The sequence below is a fragment of the Pteropus medius genome, unplaced genomic scaffold (assembly GCF_902729225.1).
Source record: "Pteropus medius unplaced genomic scaffold, Ma_sr-lr_union100, whole genome shotgun sequence".
NCBI lineage: Eukaryota > Metazoa > Chordata > Mammalia > Chiroptera > Pteropodidae > Pteropus > Pteropus medius.
In genome coordinates this window covers 5,068,432-5,086,973 of record NW_024342474.1, presented here as the reverse complement: position 1 = coordinate 5,086,973, position 18,542 = coordinate 5,068,432, and the positions used below count along the sequence as shown (strand labels likewise).

The 18,542-nt window shown below is 31.7% G+C and overlaps 1 protein-coding gene across 5 annotated transcripts in view; it reads right to left on the bottom strand.

Moving 5' to 3' along the window:
• MON2 (MON2 regulator of endosome-to-Golgi trafficking) overlaps nucleotides 1-18,542 on the bottom strand; it is a 99,080-nt gene that overhangs the window by 30,712 nt on the left and 49,826 nt on the right. For all 5 annotated transcript variants that reach the window (XM_039865876.1, XM_039865879.1, XM_039865878.1 and 2 more), the window contains 7 exons: nucleotides 15,750-15,851; nucleotides 14,429-14,539; nucleotides 12,809-12,984; nucleotides 10,706-10,868; nucleotides 8,858-9,151; nucleotides 6,898-7,096; nucleotides 2,175-2,803 (listed from right to left, as the gene is read on the bottom strand). In XM_039865876.1, coding sequence (XP_039721810.1) covers nucleotides 2,175-2,803; nucleotides 6,898-7,096; nucleotides 8,858-9,151; nucleotides 10,706-10,868; nucleotides 12,809-12,984; nucleotides 14,429-14,539; nucleotides 15,750-15,851 — 1,674 coding nt within the window. The remainder of the gene's footprint in view (nucleotides 1-2,174; nucleotides 2,804-6,897; nucleotides 7,097-8,857; nucleotides 9,152-10,705; nucleotides 10,869-12,808; nucleotides 12,985-14,428; nucleotides 14,540-15,749; nucleotides 15,852-18,542) is intronic.

Genomic DNA, 18,542 nt, shown 5'->3' with positions numbered 1-18,542 from the left:
TTTGCTAAAGAACTTGATGATGATGACAGTAACAGTTAACATTTACTCAATGTTTAACTGTGCCAAGCACTAAATATCTTACAAATATTATCCCACCGAATAGAAAAAAAAAGCTGTACACTTATTATTTTCATTTTATAGATGAAGAGGTACAGATTCAGAAATTGGCCCTAATTGCACAATTCCGAGGGCACCATTCACAATGTGATGATTCTCCTTAAGAACCACTCCAGCAGCTCTGACGATGGAGGCAGATAGAGTATCTAGCCATCTGACTTTAGGAAGTGTAGCAATAAGTAAGACATATGCAGTCTCTTGATCACAGAACTTAGGAAAAGCAGATAATCAAATTCTCAAATGCCCCATGTATGACAAAATATCTCAGCAAAAGAAAAAAAGTCAATTAGCATACATAACTAAGTCAGTTTGGTTGGGAACTAGTGATTTGAGAACCAAGAGAAAACTGTGACCCCGAATATTTGGGTAAACATGAAATCAAAAAGTTTTTCCTTTAGGAAGGAAAATGGCTTTTAATCAATAAAATGTTTTGCTAGATAGCTTATTAGTTTAAGGATAAAGTCCCAAAGTGAGTAAATTTTGCCCTAAAGCTAAAAAAGTATCCAACACCTATGGGAGAAAATATCACACACTCTGTTAGGAAGAAAAATTAAAGACCCCATGTCTGTATCACTTTCAAGTATTATGAAACATCATTTAGATAATCATATAATAGACAATGGATACAGTTTATTAATAATGCAAAATATCAATTTGATATAAATGAATAAACTTTAAGTTTCAGGTTGAAGGTATTGTTTTCAAACTATAGACTGAAATGATTCCTGAAAGTATAGTCTTCATATATTGTTTTCAAAACCATTAAAAGCTCAGAACAAATTGTTAGTAATTGGGATGAATGTTTCCGCTTATTGTCTCATTGCTAAAGCAAAGGGCTTTTTTTATTATACACTTTTTTTTCTTTGAAAAGTATTTTTGGCATTTGTTGTTTCTTCTTTATTATCCTCTACACATACATAAAAGCTTGAATTAAACATCTGAATGAGAATTCTAGATTATAAGCATCCCACAGGCCTGTGGCTTTTTTTTTCTGATAGAATAACTTTTCCATTCCCTCCAGGGCAGTATGTAAACAATTTATGAGCATGGTCAATCAAGGGGAAAAAGTAATTATTGAGAGGCTACTGTTTTTCCTCCACTGAAATTAAAAACAGCTATTTTGATTTTGACTGTAGAAAACTGATAATCTCTACAATTTATTTTTTTAAATGCCAGATTTTCTTAAATTTTAGGTTTCTACACAATGTTTCCCTGTGCAATGCGACTAAGGTTAAAGAGATTAAGGAATTACTAATCAGCTAGACTCCCTCCAGAGGCAATTAAGAAACCTCCATTCTTACTGTGAAAGTTTTCATCATTCCAGTTGTATATAATGCAATCATTTAATTAGAAAATATAATTTATAGTATACAAATGGCTACTGATCACACATGTGCAATCAAGATCTAATTACATTCTAATTTTGTTAGAACATCATAGCTACTTTGTTGAAATTGCTGGCTCTTCAGTTGGCACTTTTTTGTTTAGCATCTTGGTCGTTGTGGATTGCACTAACAATTACACTGACAGTTTAAAAGAATTCTTTGATTTTGTTTGCTAACTGGAATTTGCTCAATAATTTTTAAGTCTGTTTTAATAATTTATTGCAGTAACAAAACACACATAGGTAAAAATATATCTTCCTATAATTTCCGTGAGAAATATTTTATGAATTTATTACTTTTTTAAAAATATAGGCTTCCAAGAATTTCAGAGCTAAATTTAAATAGATGGAAAAAAACATATAATCCATTGCTTATTAATTTTCTAAATAGATAAGTACTTTACTAAAATTGTTATTCCAAAAAGTATATCCTCTTGTGAAGAGATCCACAAACTAAAACCGCCTGTGACTAGAAACAGGATGCAGGCAGTTTCTTAGAGACTCTCAAAACAAACATGAATTATCTTCTAAAATATAATAGAAATCCACAAGTTTTTAAAATAACTAGATCTTTGCACTCCTAAATTTATTCCAAAAAGTCTATATAGCAAAGTAAAAAACTTCCAGAGAACCATATGCAATATTGCTTAGACAGCAACTAAAATTCTATTACCTTTTGGAGAACATCTAAAGCTGTAAGTACAGCTTCCTGTAAACTTGTCAAAACTGCTTCAGTATAAGATGGAAGAATAAAAGGGGATGCATCTGAACTTATTGGGACTGAAACAGCACTGTGCAATATGACTCCCAACTTTTCCAAGTCATCCATGTTGAAACCAGTTTTTATGTGTTGGTAGAGAGCTGGAAATATCTGAATTAAAGCTGTAAGAAAAGGCTGGCTGGGAATAAAAGTCAGTTTATCAAAAGTAATAGGAGGCTTAGTGCTTTCAGATCCAATTCTATACCAGGTATTCCATGCAGCCCACCAGAGATTCAAATCTTCAAGCTCATCAGTAACTATGGGTGGTTCACAACTACTATATCTTCCAAGTCTTTCTCCAATGGAATCTGTTCTGACAAATGGCCTGCTCAGGCCAGGGCCTGATATGGACCCTAAAAGGACAGGCACAGGTACATTAACTGCAGGCGGTGTCTCAGGCTTATCTGAGTCTCTGACAGGGGACACAATCTGTAAAATTTCCTGGAAGCTTTTCAGCGCAGCCAAAGATACTTCATTGTTTTTGCTCAGTGCTGCTGACTGTATATGGTCAAGAAGAACATCCCATGCTCTTGAAAAGTCTCCTATATTAGGAAGAAAAACAAAATCACCATAAAAGTGATCTATTAAACACTTTACATTTTATTTGCTTTATTTTTCTGCTTAAATTCCTATGGAACTAGAAAAAATTTGCTTAAGTTCTAAGGTACTAACAATGTGAATTAAAATCATCACGACCTGAAAATCCAGGCAATTTTTTTTTTCAGGTAAAGGAAGAAAGGGCACCAAGAAAAAGGTAATGGGTATATCAAACAAAGTTTCGGCCTTAAATACAAAACTATAAATGTCAGTATACATATTTATACTATCTTCTAGTACTTCTGCCTAAGGAGAATAGAATAAAAATTTAAGAAGGTGAAAACAAAAGCTTTTTAGCAACATCTTTGGTCCATCTACCTTTATTAACAATTAAGATGTTATCATTCTTAAAGCATACTGGAAAAGTTACAAGTTATAACAGTATGATACATGTTTTTACAGGTCTAACTGTTTAAAATAAACCATATGTCATACTCCATTAAATCTTAACTTTACACTTTAGTTTTCATATTTAAATAATTTATACTTGCAGAACTTCCTTAAACATTTTTTCCCCAGAACAGTTAGTGAGTTACCAGTAGAAAATGCACCATAAAGAACAGACTGTCCTTTTATAATGAGTCTAAATTTATTTCTCTCACATGAAACTGAGTTTGGTGATCCATCGTCAGTAGAGCATGGGCTGAATGGTAGTTGCTGGGTTCCATGGATCAATTCAATCTCTTGCTCTACCCCATGACCAACTAAACACATTTATAATGAAGCTTTCTATGGTCAGGTACAGTTTGTTTCTATGAAGCCCAGCAAAAATGACCTTGTTCCTATAGCAATCTAGCCCAACGGCTTTGTTAACAGCCATTTTTATTCTAACAGTCACTTTATTACCTATACTTGCATTTAAATAATGTAAAAAATCAGAGAAACTGACATTTTCCAAAGGAGGATAACTAAGTAGGCTATGAAGCATAAATAGTTGAAGTTTAAAGACTTCCATTTTGAAAACGCTATAAATGACTTGATTTTTTTAAGGTATAAACCCATATGCCTGAAGGAGTATTCAGTTAATAGGAAAGTTTGAAGTAGGTCTGGTATGAAACAATAAGCACTACTATGCCTACACAGGGCAAACTATAACACCTTCCCAGTTACATGCCTCTTCCTTTCCATATTCTTCTTTTATTAAAAATTGCGGTATAATTTACATACAATAAAAACACAGATTTGTTTCAGTAAACTGTTCCAAGTTTTGACAAATTACATTTAAAAACTATCAAAACAGCTAAACAAAAACACTTCTGCCTGCTGCCAACCCAATTTAAAAGTCAAATGAAACATTACATTTATCAATTAGAATGGTGACCTAATATCAGATTTAGAATATCCATACCATTGGGGCGGGGGGGAAAACCCTACAATTCCTCTATTAATATATTCTATGTCTAGGAAGAAGTCATCTTTCTAAAAGTCTACGTATAATTCACATTACACAAAATATGAACCTCATTCTAAAATAATAAAAACCAGTTTTTAGCTTTCAAGTTATAAAGAATTATTCATGACACAAATTGCCTTACGTCTTCATTTTAAAAAATTTAAATCTGTATCTATTAGTTCTTAGCTTTTAAAAAAAGTAACTGTGTAGTGCAGATGGGTGCTAGATTAAACTGGGGGGGTTAATTAATGGATTGTATAAATGTCTAACTTTTTTAAATTTAAGAAATAAAAAACGATGTAAAAAAAGTAACTCATGGAGATATTAAAAATGATGCTTATTTTGTCAAACCTCAGCAAATATACAGTTAAAATCAAAACATTTCATTGTGTATATAAGTTTTACATGGAAACAAAATAATTAAGATTAAATATATATATTAAAATTGAGACCTAAAGTGTAAAATGGATCAAACACTATATATTCTTGAAAAAAAAAGGAAAAAAATGGAAAAAAATGCACATGAAGACCACACAGAAATGCCTGAGTAAATTAAATATGCATATGCTTTAACATAAACAGTAAAAAAAGCCAAACATAAAAAATAATATGTACAATATGCTTATAATTATGTATAAAAGTATTCATTTTTTTCTACTGCCATTATCACTACTACCAGAATTAAAGGTATTATGATCTACACTGGGGTTTCTTAATCTCACTCAGTACTATTGACATTTTGGGTTAGATAATTCTTTGTTGTGGGGGCTATCCTCAGCATTGTAAGATGTGTAGCAGCACCCCTTGCCTCTACTCCCCAGAAACCAGTAGCTCTTCTCTCTCCCTAGTTATGACAACCAAAGATGTCTAGACATTGCTAAATGTCCTGGAGGAAAGAGGGAGGGCAAAATTGGCCCTGAGAATCACTGACCTATACCAACAGCTTCTAACAGTCTAATAGTGTCCTGTCACCTTTCCTAACTGCCATTTCATTCCACACATACCATCCAAAGTGGTCTTTCTGAACTGCATATCTGATCATGTCACATCATGAATTAAAAACCTTTTAGTGTTTTTTCATTGCTCTTAAGATGAAGTCCTAACTTATGAACATGACCTCCAAAAATTTTCATGGTTTGACCTCTCTCTACCTCTACAACCTTACCCGGAATCACACTTTTCCTTGTTCTCTTCATTCCAGACCTTCAAACATGCTAGGATCCTATCCTCATCATCCTTCCTCAGTTTTCTCCTGCCTATAAGGCTCTTCACCTTTTATCTTATCCGTGCCTGATGAACTACTATATACCCTTCAGATCTCAGGTAAAATATCACTTTCTTAGGAAAGCCTAAGTCTGGACCTCACTGGCCTGGTTCACAATACACCATTCTTTTGTAGCATTTATAATTGTAGTAATTTTGCATTTTTGTTAAAGGTAAGGTCTTTTTTTTCCAATTATAGTTGACATTAAATATTATATTAGTTTCAGGTATACAGCATAATGGTTAGACATTTATATAACTTACAAAGTGATCCCTCTATTAAATCTAGTACCCAACTGGCACCATAGTTATTATAATATTATGGACTATATTCCCTATGTAGTACTTTACATCCCCATGACTATTCTGTAACTGCCAATCTGTACTTCTTAATCCCTTCACCTTTTTCACCCAGCCTTGTAATACCCCTCCAATCTATCAACCATCAATTCATTCTCTGTGAGTCTGTTTCTGTTTTGTTCATTTATTTTGTATTTTAGATTCCACATATAAGTAAAATCATATGGTATTTGTCTTTATCTGACTTACTTCACTTAGCATAATACCCTCTAGGTCCATCCATGTTGTCACAAATGGTAAAATTTCATTCTTTTTTATGGCTGAGTAATATTCCATTGTATATATGTACCATCTCTTTATCCAACCGTCTACTGATGGACACTTAGGTCACTTCCATATCTCAGCTATTGTAAATAATGCTACAATAAACAGAGGAATGTATAAAGCTTTTCAAATTAGTGTTTTGGATTTCTTCTGATAAATAACCAGAAGTGGAATTGCTGGTCATATGATAGTTCTATTTTCCTTTGAGGAACCTCCGTATTGTTTTCCACAGCGATTGCAACAATTTGCAGTCCCAAAAGTAGTGCAAGAGGGTTCCCTTTTCTCCACATCCTCACCAACACTTGTTGATTTATTGATGATAGCCATTCTGACAGGTGTAAGGTGATATCTCATTGTCGTATTAATTTTCATTTCTCTGAAGTTAAAGACATTGAGCATCTTTCTGTATATCTATTGGCCATCTGTATGTCGTCTCTGAAGAAATGTCTATGCAGTTTTGCTTTTTTAATGTAATTATACTTCCTCCTTCATGCCCATGACAGAAAGAACAGTGTGTATTTTGCTCATCATTGTATCACCTACAGGCGAGTCCACAAATGGTACATAATACGTATTTTCTTAATGAAATGAATGAAAACATGCATGCTCATGCACACACCACACATAAACACAAAGACTTGCAGTTAAGATCGATTATTCTTGTAAAGTAGTATTTATATGAATTTTAAAAGAATCTTCTGTATTTTCCAAATTTCCTTTAACATAAATCATTATGTCACCACAAAAATGTATATATACCTAAAGGTTGCAGTAAATATCTTCTAGTGTTGAAGATTCTTGCTACTCCAGCCAATGTTAAAACCCATGTCTCAGCCCACTGCTTCTCTGCTGTGTCTCTTGAATGATGAATGAGAATATTGCCACCTCCAGACTCAATCTTTTCTTTGTCTGCAGTGGTAGAAGACTGTCGAACTCGGTCCAATAGATGAAAGAGAACCTGAATATTTATTAAAATACGTACAAAAGTATTGATAACATAGCTTATGTAACCACACAGAAAACTAGGAATTGTTATAAAAATTATACCTGACAATCTGATCAGTCCTGGATATTAGAAGAAATTGAACAATAGAGGTATTATATTCTTAAGTTCACCCTTAAGGTCATGAAATATATAATTTAAATAAATTAGACAGAATACTGTCTAAGACTTGTTGAGTTGAAGTGTCAGTGGAGCATTTATAGGGTAATGTACAAGAAAGAAACAAAGCTAAAAAGAGGAGTCTAGGCAAAAAATATAATTATGGGCGACATCTAGACAGGATATAACTGAAGCTTCAAGATCAGATGAGTGCTTGGAAAAATCAAGCAGAAAGTGGTTAGGAATTGGAGAATGTTTAAAGGGTAGATTCAGGGGAAGAAATAGGGACAAAAAATAAAAATTGAATATAGAAGCAGAAGCATGCTGTAAACAAACCAAGGAAAGAGAAATTTCAAGGAGAAATTAATCAACAATATTAAATTCTACACACACACAAAAAATGAGTAGGATAAGGATTGAGCATTGGGCAAAATACTTGGCAATTAGAAGACCACCTGTAGCCTATGAACAATTCCTGTGGTTCTCAAAATATGGTCTCGGAATCTACAGCAGTAGCCTCACCCAGGAGTTTCATAGACATCCAAATTCTCAGGCCCAGTGACAGGGGAAAAAAGAATCAGAAACTCTGGAGGATAGGGGTGGTGGCTCAGCAATCTGTGCTTTAACAAGTCCTCTAGGTAATTCTGTTACTAAGTTTTAAAAAGCTCTGAAGTAGAATAATCTGAAAATCAAATTACAAGGGATAATGGGAGTGAATGGGGAGGTAAAGAAAAAAAAAAAATCACTGAGAATTAGGAAGCATGATTAACAATGAAGCTGTATGAAAGGAAAACAGGTATCAGAGAAAATACCAGTTCGTTTCTTAAAACAGTAATGGAGACTTAGGCATGTTTGTGATCTGAGGAGCCAGGAGAGCTGAAACACAAGACACAGGAGGGAGCAAAGCTTTTAATTATTTTTATTAGGGAACATAAATTATTAAATTTTTAAGAAGATACTTTGGGGCCTTTTTATTAAACTGAAAGCATTGTTAAATACAATTTAGGTTTACTATGTTGCCTATTGTCAAAATTACTGATCTCAAAATTCACAAAAGCAGTGAAAGGATTATAAATGGAATTTTATTAAAATGGAACAGATAGAAAAAAGCCTTTGCAAAGAAGAGATGTTCAGTAATAAGCTGTTGCCTTTGTTAAGAAAGTTTTTAAAAAAGGATAAAGAAAAATTGAAAAATAAAATTGCATATTTAATGAATGAACATGCAGAATTTACCAACTGAAGATTACTTTTGTTTGGTGATTCTGCAAGTAAAATTCACAATTGTTGATATTCTTTTATTTATAAATTCTCATTTGGTTATATATATATTTGAATTATGTGTAGCAGTTTATTAACTCCTAGTTTTACCACTTGGGAAAATGGTAAAAAGAGAAGAGCAAAGGCAGAAATCAGAGACAGAGATAAGAGATGAGCTTTAAATATTTAACATATTCTGTGCATGGTGCAATTTAAAATATGACAAAGCTAATGTTTTCTGTTTTGTCAAATGCACAAATGCATAGAAATTCTTTAAAAACAAACAGGAATAAGTTTAATTGAAAAAGTATATAAGTATGTTCCAATTAAAAGCTAATAAGTCAAGCTATTTTACAATACCTTCCAAATAACAGTGTGCCATGTTGAATGCTGTAATAAAGTTCCATGTGCACCAATTGTTGAAAACAGAGTTTGCCCTGCACTCTTCCTGACAGCAGGTCGGGGGTCCACACACAGTTCTCCTAATTTTGCATAAAGACACAACCACAAGCAATCAAACGGTGGTGCAGGGTGGAACGGCCGATGTAAAATGACTCCTTTCTCTTCTGCCTGCTTTTGCTGTGCTGCCTCTTCTTTATTTAATTCTTTTTCAATAGTTTCTCCTCTTTGGAAAAAATAATCTGAAATATTCCACTAAAAAGCAAAGTAGAAAAATGTCACTTTATTTATAGATTTTATTTTAAACACATAAATATAAATATGCAACTCAGAATAAAACTTTTAAAAATCCCTTTCATAGTAGAAGGGATTTAACGAAAACACCTCTTCCTGTCAAATGTCTCTAGCTGGTTTCTGGAGAATATGGGGGAGCAATTTTGTGCTAACATTAATATTTTTAAACATTTTTATTATGAAAAATTTCAAAAACACGCAGAAAAACTGGGAGAATATATCAATATGTTGATACACCTACCACCTAGATATAACAATTGTTAATATATTTTATTTACTTTATGCCTATATTTTATAATTAAGACTTTAAAAAACACAACCCTGATACCATTATCACCATAAGTAAATTAACAATTGCTTAGTATTATTAAATAACATTTTGTAATTTCATACAAGAATGATTACTATCTCCAAAGACATCTTATGACTTCATTCTTAACCATAGTAAAGTATGTAAATTAATGAGAATTATGTCAATGGCAGAGAGTACAGAGTCCAATACCTGTGAACATAAATATAAAAGAGGTGACAGCTAGCAAAAATTTAATCAACACTGAAAATTTAATCAAACACTCTTCAAGAGCAATTATATACACAACATATCTAAGTTTTTTCCCATGATCACATTTTTAATGGTAAAATATTAAGTTATCTAGCTTGTGAGGAATATTTAAGTTTGACTTTTAAAACTTCTGAGTTAACATGGACAATGGACTAGTGGTTACCAGAGGGTAGGGGGGAAGAGGAAGAAGGAGGTATACAGGGGGAAAACAATTTAAATCATTTCTTCAATTAAAAAATTAAAAAATAAATAAAATATACAATTAAAAAAGACAAAAAAATAAATAAAACTTCTGAGTTATAATACACATTTAAAAGAGTCTATATAATTGCCTTTAAATAAATTTATATTGGGAACAGCTTACTATATATGTTTATTCCTTATAATATATATCAATACTTTAACTTAGATTTCATTACTCCTATATTCAAAATAAATAAATGAGGCTCAAGAGGTCAATAATTTAGCAATTAACAAGAAGCAGACAGAATTAAAACACATGTTATCTGTTTCCAGTCTAGGCTCTTCCACTATCGCATGCTGTCTTCTTATAGCTAACAAAGCAGTGTTGACAAACTACTTTTACTGAAGCTTTATTTACTAAATAAGTAGTATATGAATATATTGCTACCAAAATAATATTGAAAGTCAATTAACCTTCACACTACAGTCAATTAACTATTTCTCTTGTATGTACTATTATTTGTTTACTAAATCCACCCAAGACAAATCTTGTAAAAGCCAAATTTCAGCTCAATGTCAAAATTATTCCAAATAGTTTGCTATTCATGAATTATTTCTTAAATGATGTCATTTAACACTTTATGCAAGGTATGTTTGGTATTTCAGAGTCATTTAAACCACTCCTGCAAAGCCAAAAGCATATTTGCTTAGCATTTACTCTCAACTGCAAACAGTGATTTCTAGATTATAAGAAAGGCAATGATACTTACCAGTAAACCTATTGAAGTTAAACTAATATTAAGTTCTTGGTTATGAAGTCCAAAGCTACCTGCAACATCTACAACTATCTGTAGGCAAGTGCAAGGCATTGTTGGTAGAAAATCTGTCACAACCAACTGAAGACACTGGAATGCAGTTCGTATCAAGGATTCGCTGAAAAAAAAAGAAAAGAAACTTATACTAATGCATTTATAAGAAATACAAGAGAAAATACATACCTTACAGTAATTTGAACCACACAAAATTTTATTTAAAAATTGAATGAGAAAATCTTTCCTAATATAGATCATACAGTACTTCACATTTATGTAGATTTTTAAGATATGCTTACTTAAAATAATCAACAAATAAAAAACCTCAAAGGTATAAGAAATAAAAATAGACTAGAAAAAAGAAAGGAAAATATGTATTAATGCCATATTATTTTTATTTGTATTTTGCTTCAACTAGCCCAACAAAACTTCAGACATTGAATGAGAAAGGAAATTGGCTAAAGCTACTTTCTCACCACTATATCCCCAATATGTAGCATGATGCCTAGCACAGATGAATACACACAATTTACTCACTGAAGGAAAATCAGTTCCTTATTCTTTTATATCTATACTATACCCTACTTTAAAATTCTACATCTAGTCTGTAAAAGAAAAGAGTAATTTTGAATTTAAAATAAAGAGAATAAGTATTAGGTTTTGGAGAGAAATTCTGGTGGTGAAAAATAATAATGAAAATGAATTGTAACAGTGAACACATTGAGTGTTTACTATGTCAGGCACTTTCTAAGAGTTTTACATGTATTAATCAATTTCAACCTTATAACAACATCCTATTTTCATAACTGCATTGTAGGTTGGCAAAAGAAACTTCAACTTTTTAAGCTTTGGCTGATCTCTTTCCACTTTAATCATCTCAACATTTTGTAGGATTTAAGGAAATTTATTACTACAAATAAATAAGAAAAATTACACTTCCATAACAGTCTCAAGCATCTCAATCATGTAAAACTCTTAATTAGTAATCAAAACAAGATATTATAAATCTTACTGCAGAATAACAGTCATATATAACCAAACGTCTGCTAACTCCATTGTGATATCCTACCTTAAACAAATCCATACATTTTCTCCAAATGTACTCTTCTTTCTGTATTCTCTATTTAGTTAATGATACCATCACCCACTAAAGCTGTCTAAGTCAGAGATCTGGGAATTATTCCTGATTCTATTTCCTATTTCTCCCTCTTTTCCTATAGCCAATCTGTTAAGTAGCTCATATCCATCTCCTCCTATTTCTAGAGAGCACTGCATGCAGGCTTTCCCATACGGCCCTCTCCATGCTGCTTGACACAGTGATATATGTCAAATACGTATCAGATCACATCACTCTTCTGATTAAAATACTAAAATGCCTCCTAAATGTTTTGAGGATAAGTCCAAATACTTTATAAAAGCATATAAGGTCCTTCATTATTTTGGTTCTGTCTCTCACCAAGTACATAGGCCCCACTCACTGGAGTTCTATTCTTTTGTGGCATAACAAACTCCTCTCTTAACCAGGATCCTACTTATAGGGCATGTTCCTTTTCCATAAAATTCTACTTTTAGAGCAGGAGCTATTTATCTATGTAATTGATATAACTAGCAAGCATAGTATTTGGAATATACTAGGCACAGAATAAATATTTAATAAATGAACAAATAAATGAAAAAAGTTACTTAAAAGTAATTTCTTAGACTTCCTAATATATGAAGAGAGGTCAAGCCCTAAATGTTAACTCGCATTTTACCAAATATTTAACAAAAGAAAATCCAATCTTTGGTGTGTTACAAAGTTTGTTAGATTGGTACATTTATCTTATTATAAAGAAGAACCTTGTATTCTTATATAAATGTCAAATAAATAGCAATTTTTCCCATGCTTCCAAAACAAAAAAGGTGAGCCAAATTTTCTGTAGCCAACTGGGGGGTAGGGTTAAAAAAACTATTCTAGATCTTAAACTTAAGCAGAAGGGACATACACAAAAAATTACCACTATTACAAGATTTTAGGATGGATTCCCTTTTTCTATCACATTTTGGATGTTAAACACTTACCCTTGATCATTTCTGATTGCTCCCATGACTCCAAGCACTAATGGCCATCCAGGCCCAAGACTGTCACCCTGACTCTGCAGAATCTGCAACACACATTCTAATTGCTTGAGTCGGATATCAGGATGGTTAATACTGGACATCTCCTTTAATGGGTTCAGTAAAAGCAACTGCAGCCTCTGAAAAGGAGGCAAGAAACTAATTAGGAAAAGAAGCCCAAAAAGACAGGAAGGCTCTACTGTTGCTTTTTAAGTTTAAATTCACCTCCACTCAGACTATAATGGTAAACAGAAATTTTTCTAATAAAATAAACATTAACCATAATTTTTCTAACAGTAATAGAGGTTTATTTTATCATGTATGTCTTTTTAAAAAATATATATAAAAATCAATCTTTAAGATGTTAGATTTAAAGATAAATGGGGAGTGAACTTATGTTAAAAGATATTAATTATAGACCCACATAGAAATGAATCTCACTAAAGGAAATATATCTATATAACATCTAGCTCTACTTGGAGGAAAACAATTTCCAATTTCTAAAATTACCTTTCATTTACTCTATTAATGTGCACCACATGTATTTAAATTTAAAATTCTCAATACTCCTAAAAAATGAAAAAGTATGGTAAACAAAGATGACATATAACCACAAAATCTGCTGGAGGGTAAAAAAAATGCACTCCATTCTATTCCTTTCAGCATCTGAAAACACTCGCTTCATTTTTAACTTTCTTCTCTCCAAAGATTCATTTAGTTCACTGACTGAACAAACATTTACCAAACCCTCACTATGTGTCCACTAAGTATTAAGTGGACATTGAGGATACACATAAACAAGGGTTTTCTTTTCAAAAAACTTAAATTATAGTAAAAAAAAATGAAATCACTAAAATGAAAGCTCTATAAAAACATAGATCTTTTCTGTCTTGTTCATCACTCTACTCCAAAAGCTAAAATACTGCCTGGCACATAGTATTTATTCAATAATTGTCTGATATGTAAATTTGTAGAGCTCAGCTACAATACAGTAAGATAATGAGGGCAATGAGAATGGTTATTAAATGCCTCATTCTTACTCAATCTTCAAGCAAAATTTTGGTAGACTTTTAAAAAACAGTATTAGATCTATGTGAATGATTAGGTCAGTGAGGACAAAGAACTCATGACAAAAAGAAATTCTGAAAGTATAAAATAACTTAAAATTACTTAAAAATAAAAATCTATTTTACTATACCTGTCTCTTCTGCCATTTGTTTTCTCCCCATGTAAGGGTAATGAGAAAAAAAATCAGAGACAGGTAAGGATCAAAGGAAATGGGGCTAATAAAGTAGAGACCCAAAATGAAGCCTGAGCACTGAAACTTCTAGGCAGGAGACCAATTCTAAGCAGTTTATTAACTTAGATCAATGTCATACATAACAAAGTTTTTACAATTTTAAGTAAAGATAATCCTAAAAAATCTATGCATATCAACCTTCTGTAAGATATCTGTGGCCTACATATAACAGAATACTAAGCAACAAAACCCACTTTTAGAATATCATCCATTTGATAAATTAAGAAAATTACATATGGGAGATGATTTTACATTAAATATTAAAAAAAGATTTTTTTTTTAACCTGGTTTTGCGAAAGTGGAGGATCATGGTTAAATGTTAATCCAGCTTTAATAAGTGAAGTTAAAGCTTCTGCTCCCCATTCTCTCATTCGAGAATTTGGATGCTGGCAAACCTGAAGGTACATATGTTGAACAAAAGTTAAATATATAATTTATATACTTAAGCTCACACATCAATTTGAGAAAAATGAAAACATTACATTTTCTATTCTTTCATGTTTAAAAATTTATATCAAATGTTCATCAATAAAAGCTGAAGGAATATTATATCCAAAATGTAAGTAAGCTTACCTTCTGAATAAGGGGCAAGAGGAAGCAATAGAGAGACAGAAGATAAAAGATGAAACTAAACAAGTCACAGAAAACAAAAGACTTCATAAAACTGATGTCATCAGAGTAAACAAAAGAAACAAATATTAAGATTCCTAATTAGAACTACCCTCGTAATTGAATAATGTGCTACAATTAAAAAAAATGTACTTTTTGCCATTTGATGAGAATGTCCATAATAAAGACATCTGTACATATCCTTTAATAGCTCATAAAAGTAATCCCAATAAAATGGAAAAAAGAAAGAAAAGGACAGCTCATTTGTTTTTCTTATTAAGAATAATACTTTTCTAGGGGAGGAAAAAGATAAAGGTGAATAAGACATTCAAATTTCAAGTTATAAAATAAATAAGTCATATAATATACAAAAAAAGAGAACATTTTTCTCAGGTTACTAAAATAATATAAAATGATCATGGCAACTTAAATATAAACTGCACATAAACATAAATGTGTATCCTATAGAAGCAACTATTATTAAGAAGCAGCTAATTAGTAAGAATCACCTAAATTTAAATACAAGAGAATACAAATCCAGATAAAATTCCCTGGTACTAACTATAATCAGTAATACCAAAACAGATTTTTCCCTTTATTGAAGACCTACCTCATAATTATAGGAAAAGCTAAAGGAGCAGTATTTACTACTAACTTAGCCCCAATTACCTTGAAGTTTCAGAACTAGATGAAACTGAGGTGATCAAAAGATAGTATTATAAAAGCAAAGGGTCCCAGGCTAGTAGTTGAAGTAGACTTCAGAGATTTCATTGAGATGTTATCCATTTTCAGCCAAAAAGAAAAAAAAAAGCAACCTATTCCTTCATCAAAGCAATTACTATAAAACTTTAGTCCCTGATAAATCATATAGATATAAATACAGGAAAAAGAAGAAGTTAACCCTGATTTTTCATATGGTTATCCAGAATCATTAATTTACTGTGTCTATCTTTATTCGTAAGAAAAAAAGAAATATAATTTTTAAAAAGAGGTTACCTCAAGTAGATGGCCAGTTAGAGGTCGCCATAGAATTTCTATTCGGTGCATGTTAACTAGACCAGTTTCTAACAATTTAGCAACAGCAAAAAGAGATGGTTCCTAGGGAGAAAATATTGCATCTTGATATTATAAGATTTTAGTACTTTGACTATAAATAAAACTGAGAATACTCTGAAGAGCATGAGTACAACTAATAAATGATTACTATAAATTAGCAATAAATATAACAAAATCTCAGTTATAAGGAGACAAGCCTTCCTGTCCATCCTCAAGTATCCATAATAGCTCCTAACTAGAATATTTGTTTAGGAAGAGTGAAATTCAAAAATTATACCAGACATACAGAATGGCTTCTGACTGGAAGGAAAGGTGATTTATGCTATGAACTGAATTGTGTCCCCTTAAAATCTCTATGTTAAAACCCTAACATCTAATATTATGGTATGTGGAGTTAGGGTCATAAGGATGAAGCCCTGATATAATAGGTTTAGTGTCCTTATAAGAAGAGACACCAAAGGGCTTGTGATCTCCTTCCCCGCTCCTTCCATTCCATTACTCTCTTCCCCTCCCTTCCTCTCTCCCCACCACCTTTTCTCCCTGCCATATGAAGGCACAAGAAGAGAGTCCTCATCAAAGTCAACCATGGAGAACCAGATCTTGGACTTCCAGCTTTCAGAACTATGAGAAAATTAATTTCTGTAGTTTAAATTACCCAGTCTATGGTATTTTGTCATGGTAGCCTGAGCTGACTAATATAAAATCTTATTAACAAAGTCTTCAAATGTCTAGGTTTTATGTGTGAATGTCAGAAAGTATGGGGGGAATAAAAAAAACGAAAAGAGACAAGTGAGACCAGGGAAAAGAAGTATGAAGTCAAGATAAGGCACAGGTGAGGGCTGTCAGTTTAGATGCTAACAGAAAATTTGCAGAGTCAGAAGACAAAGCCCTCTCCTCAGTTGCTGACATTTCAAAAATCGGAAAGGGAGCCAGTATATCTCACATATGGCTAAATTAGAGTACTTAGTCCATATGTTATAAGAACAGTTTCAGTGAAAAAAAAAAAAAAAGGGCAATCATCTCTAATCTGGTAGTAATAGAGATGTTAAAATATGCTTAAATGCAAACTCAGCTGACCAAAACCATGAGATTTTTCTTATGGGTAGCTATGGTATTTCAAATAGAGACAATGCATTAGAAAAAGAAAAAAAAAATGGCAACAAATTTTAAAAAGCAAATAATGAGCATAGTAATTTTATAATTTTTAAAGGAAAAGATGTTTAAATTATTCTATATTCTTAACATTTTTACAATGCTGATAATCTAACATGGAAATGTTTGATATTTTTCTTTCCTAGTAGAAGCCAATGAACTAAGTACACTGGAGTTTTAAAACAAATATGATAAAGCTGACCCTTTCTGAATGTGTTAATTTTGTAGGTACCCTAAAAATTTTTGTGGAAAAAAAATTTATCATTCTGGAGACAATATGATATAATGGTTATATTATATAACCACACTGTGATATATACATCTTTAAGACCTAGAATATTTAACTTACTCAAATGGCTGACATTGATAAACTTTTTTTAAAAATGTAGAAAAATATAGAAGTTCTACTTATTTTAACATCTGTATATTTATAATTTTATAGAAAGCACAACTGAATAATAAACTGTCTTATGCCTCCATCAGAAAACATTTTTATAAAGTTTATACTTGAATATTTTTAATTTTAATCCATTCCATAATTATCACTTCAGGTTATAAAATTAAATCCTAAAATGGAGAGACGTAACATTCTCATGAACGTCATTTCTATTCAAGTGTATCCATTTTCTCAACATTTGTTCCCTCCAAGCATCCCTAAAATATCACATGTATTCCTAACACTCTCTTGAAAATGCATTTTTCAAAGTTAACAATAAACTAATAATGAAATCTCTTATTTTTTCAGTCCTCATTGATCTTGACTTCTTATAACATTTTCCTCCTTTGATTTCTATGATCCTGTCCTTTCCTACCCATAACCTACCATTCCATCAATATCCAGCTCCAATAATACTAATTCATCTTGATTAATCTTAACTCATTTTAGTAGAAATGTGTACTAAAAATGTCTTATGTAACAAGTTACTAAGGATTCAAAGAATAAGTCTCACATCACTTAATACTATACTATTTATTTAGCGTTTTATCCCACCTTACTGTCACTTAATCATGAGCCAAGTTCCTAACAGTGTCATGTACATAGTAAACTTACTGTACTTATTGAATGAATACATAAATTCTCAAGACATCACCATATAAATTTGCTGAAATTTCATTAAGCTACTCTATTAAAAATATTATACTTTTATGTTAAGAATTAATCTTAAAAATGTAGGGTTATTGAAGATATCAAGATATTACTTCACTATATTTTATATTATCCTTGCCTTGATTTGGAGTAAACTTAATATATATTTTCAAATACCTGGATGTGTATATAATTCTGTAGCTATGTGCTATAGCATACAAAGCTTTATCACAATAAGACCTTACTAGCTATTCTTCAAATGAATCACATGAGCCTAGATGACAAGCCACAGTACACAGAATCATAATCACTGACTAGGCAGACAACGTAATTTTAGATCCTACAGTTAGATGTTAAACAAGTTACAAAGCTCCATTCTCTGATTTTTAATCATTTTCTGGGAGTCTTCACTTATTTGTAAATGGTCCAACTATATTTATTCATATAAAAATGTAGAAAACATGTTACTTTAAATAATTTCTAAGACATAAATA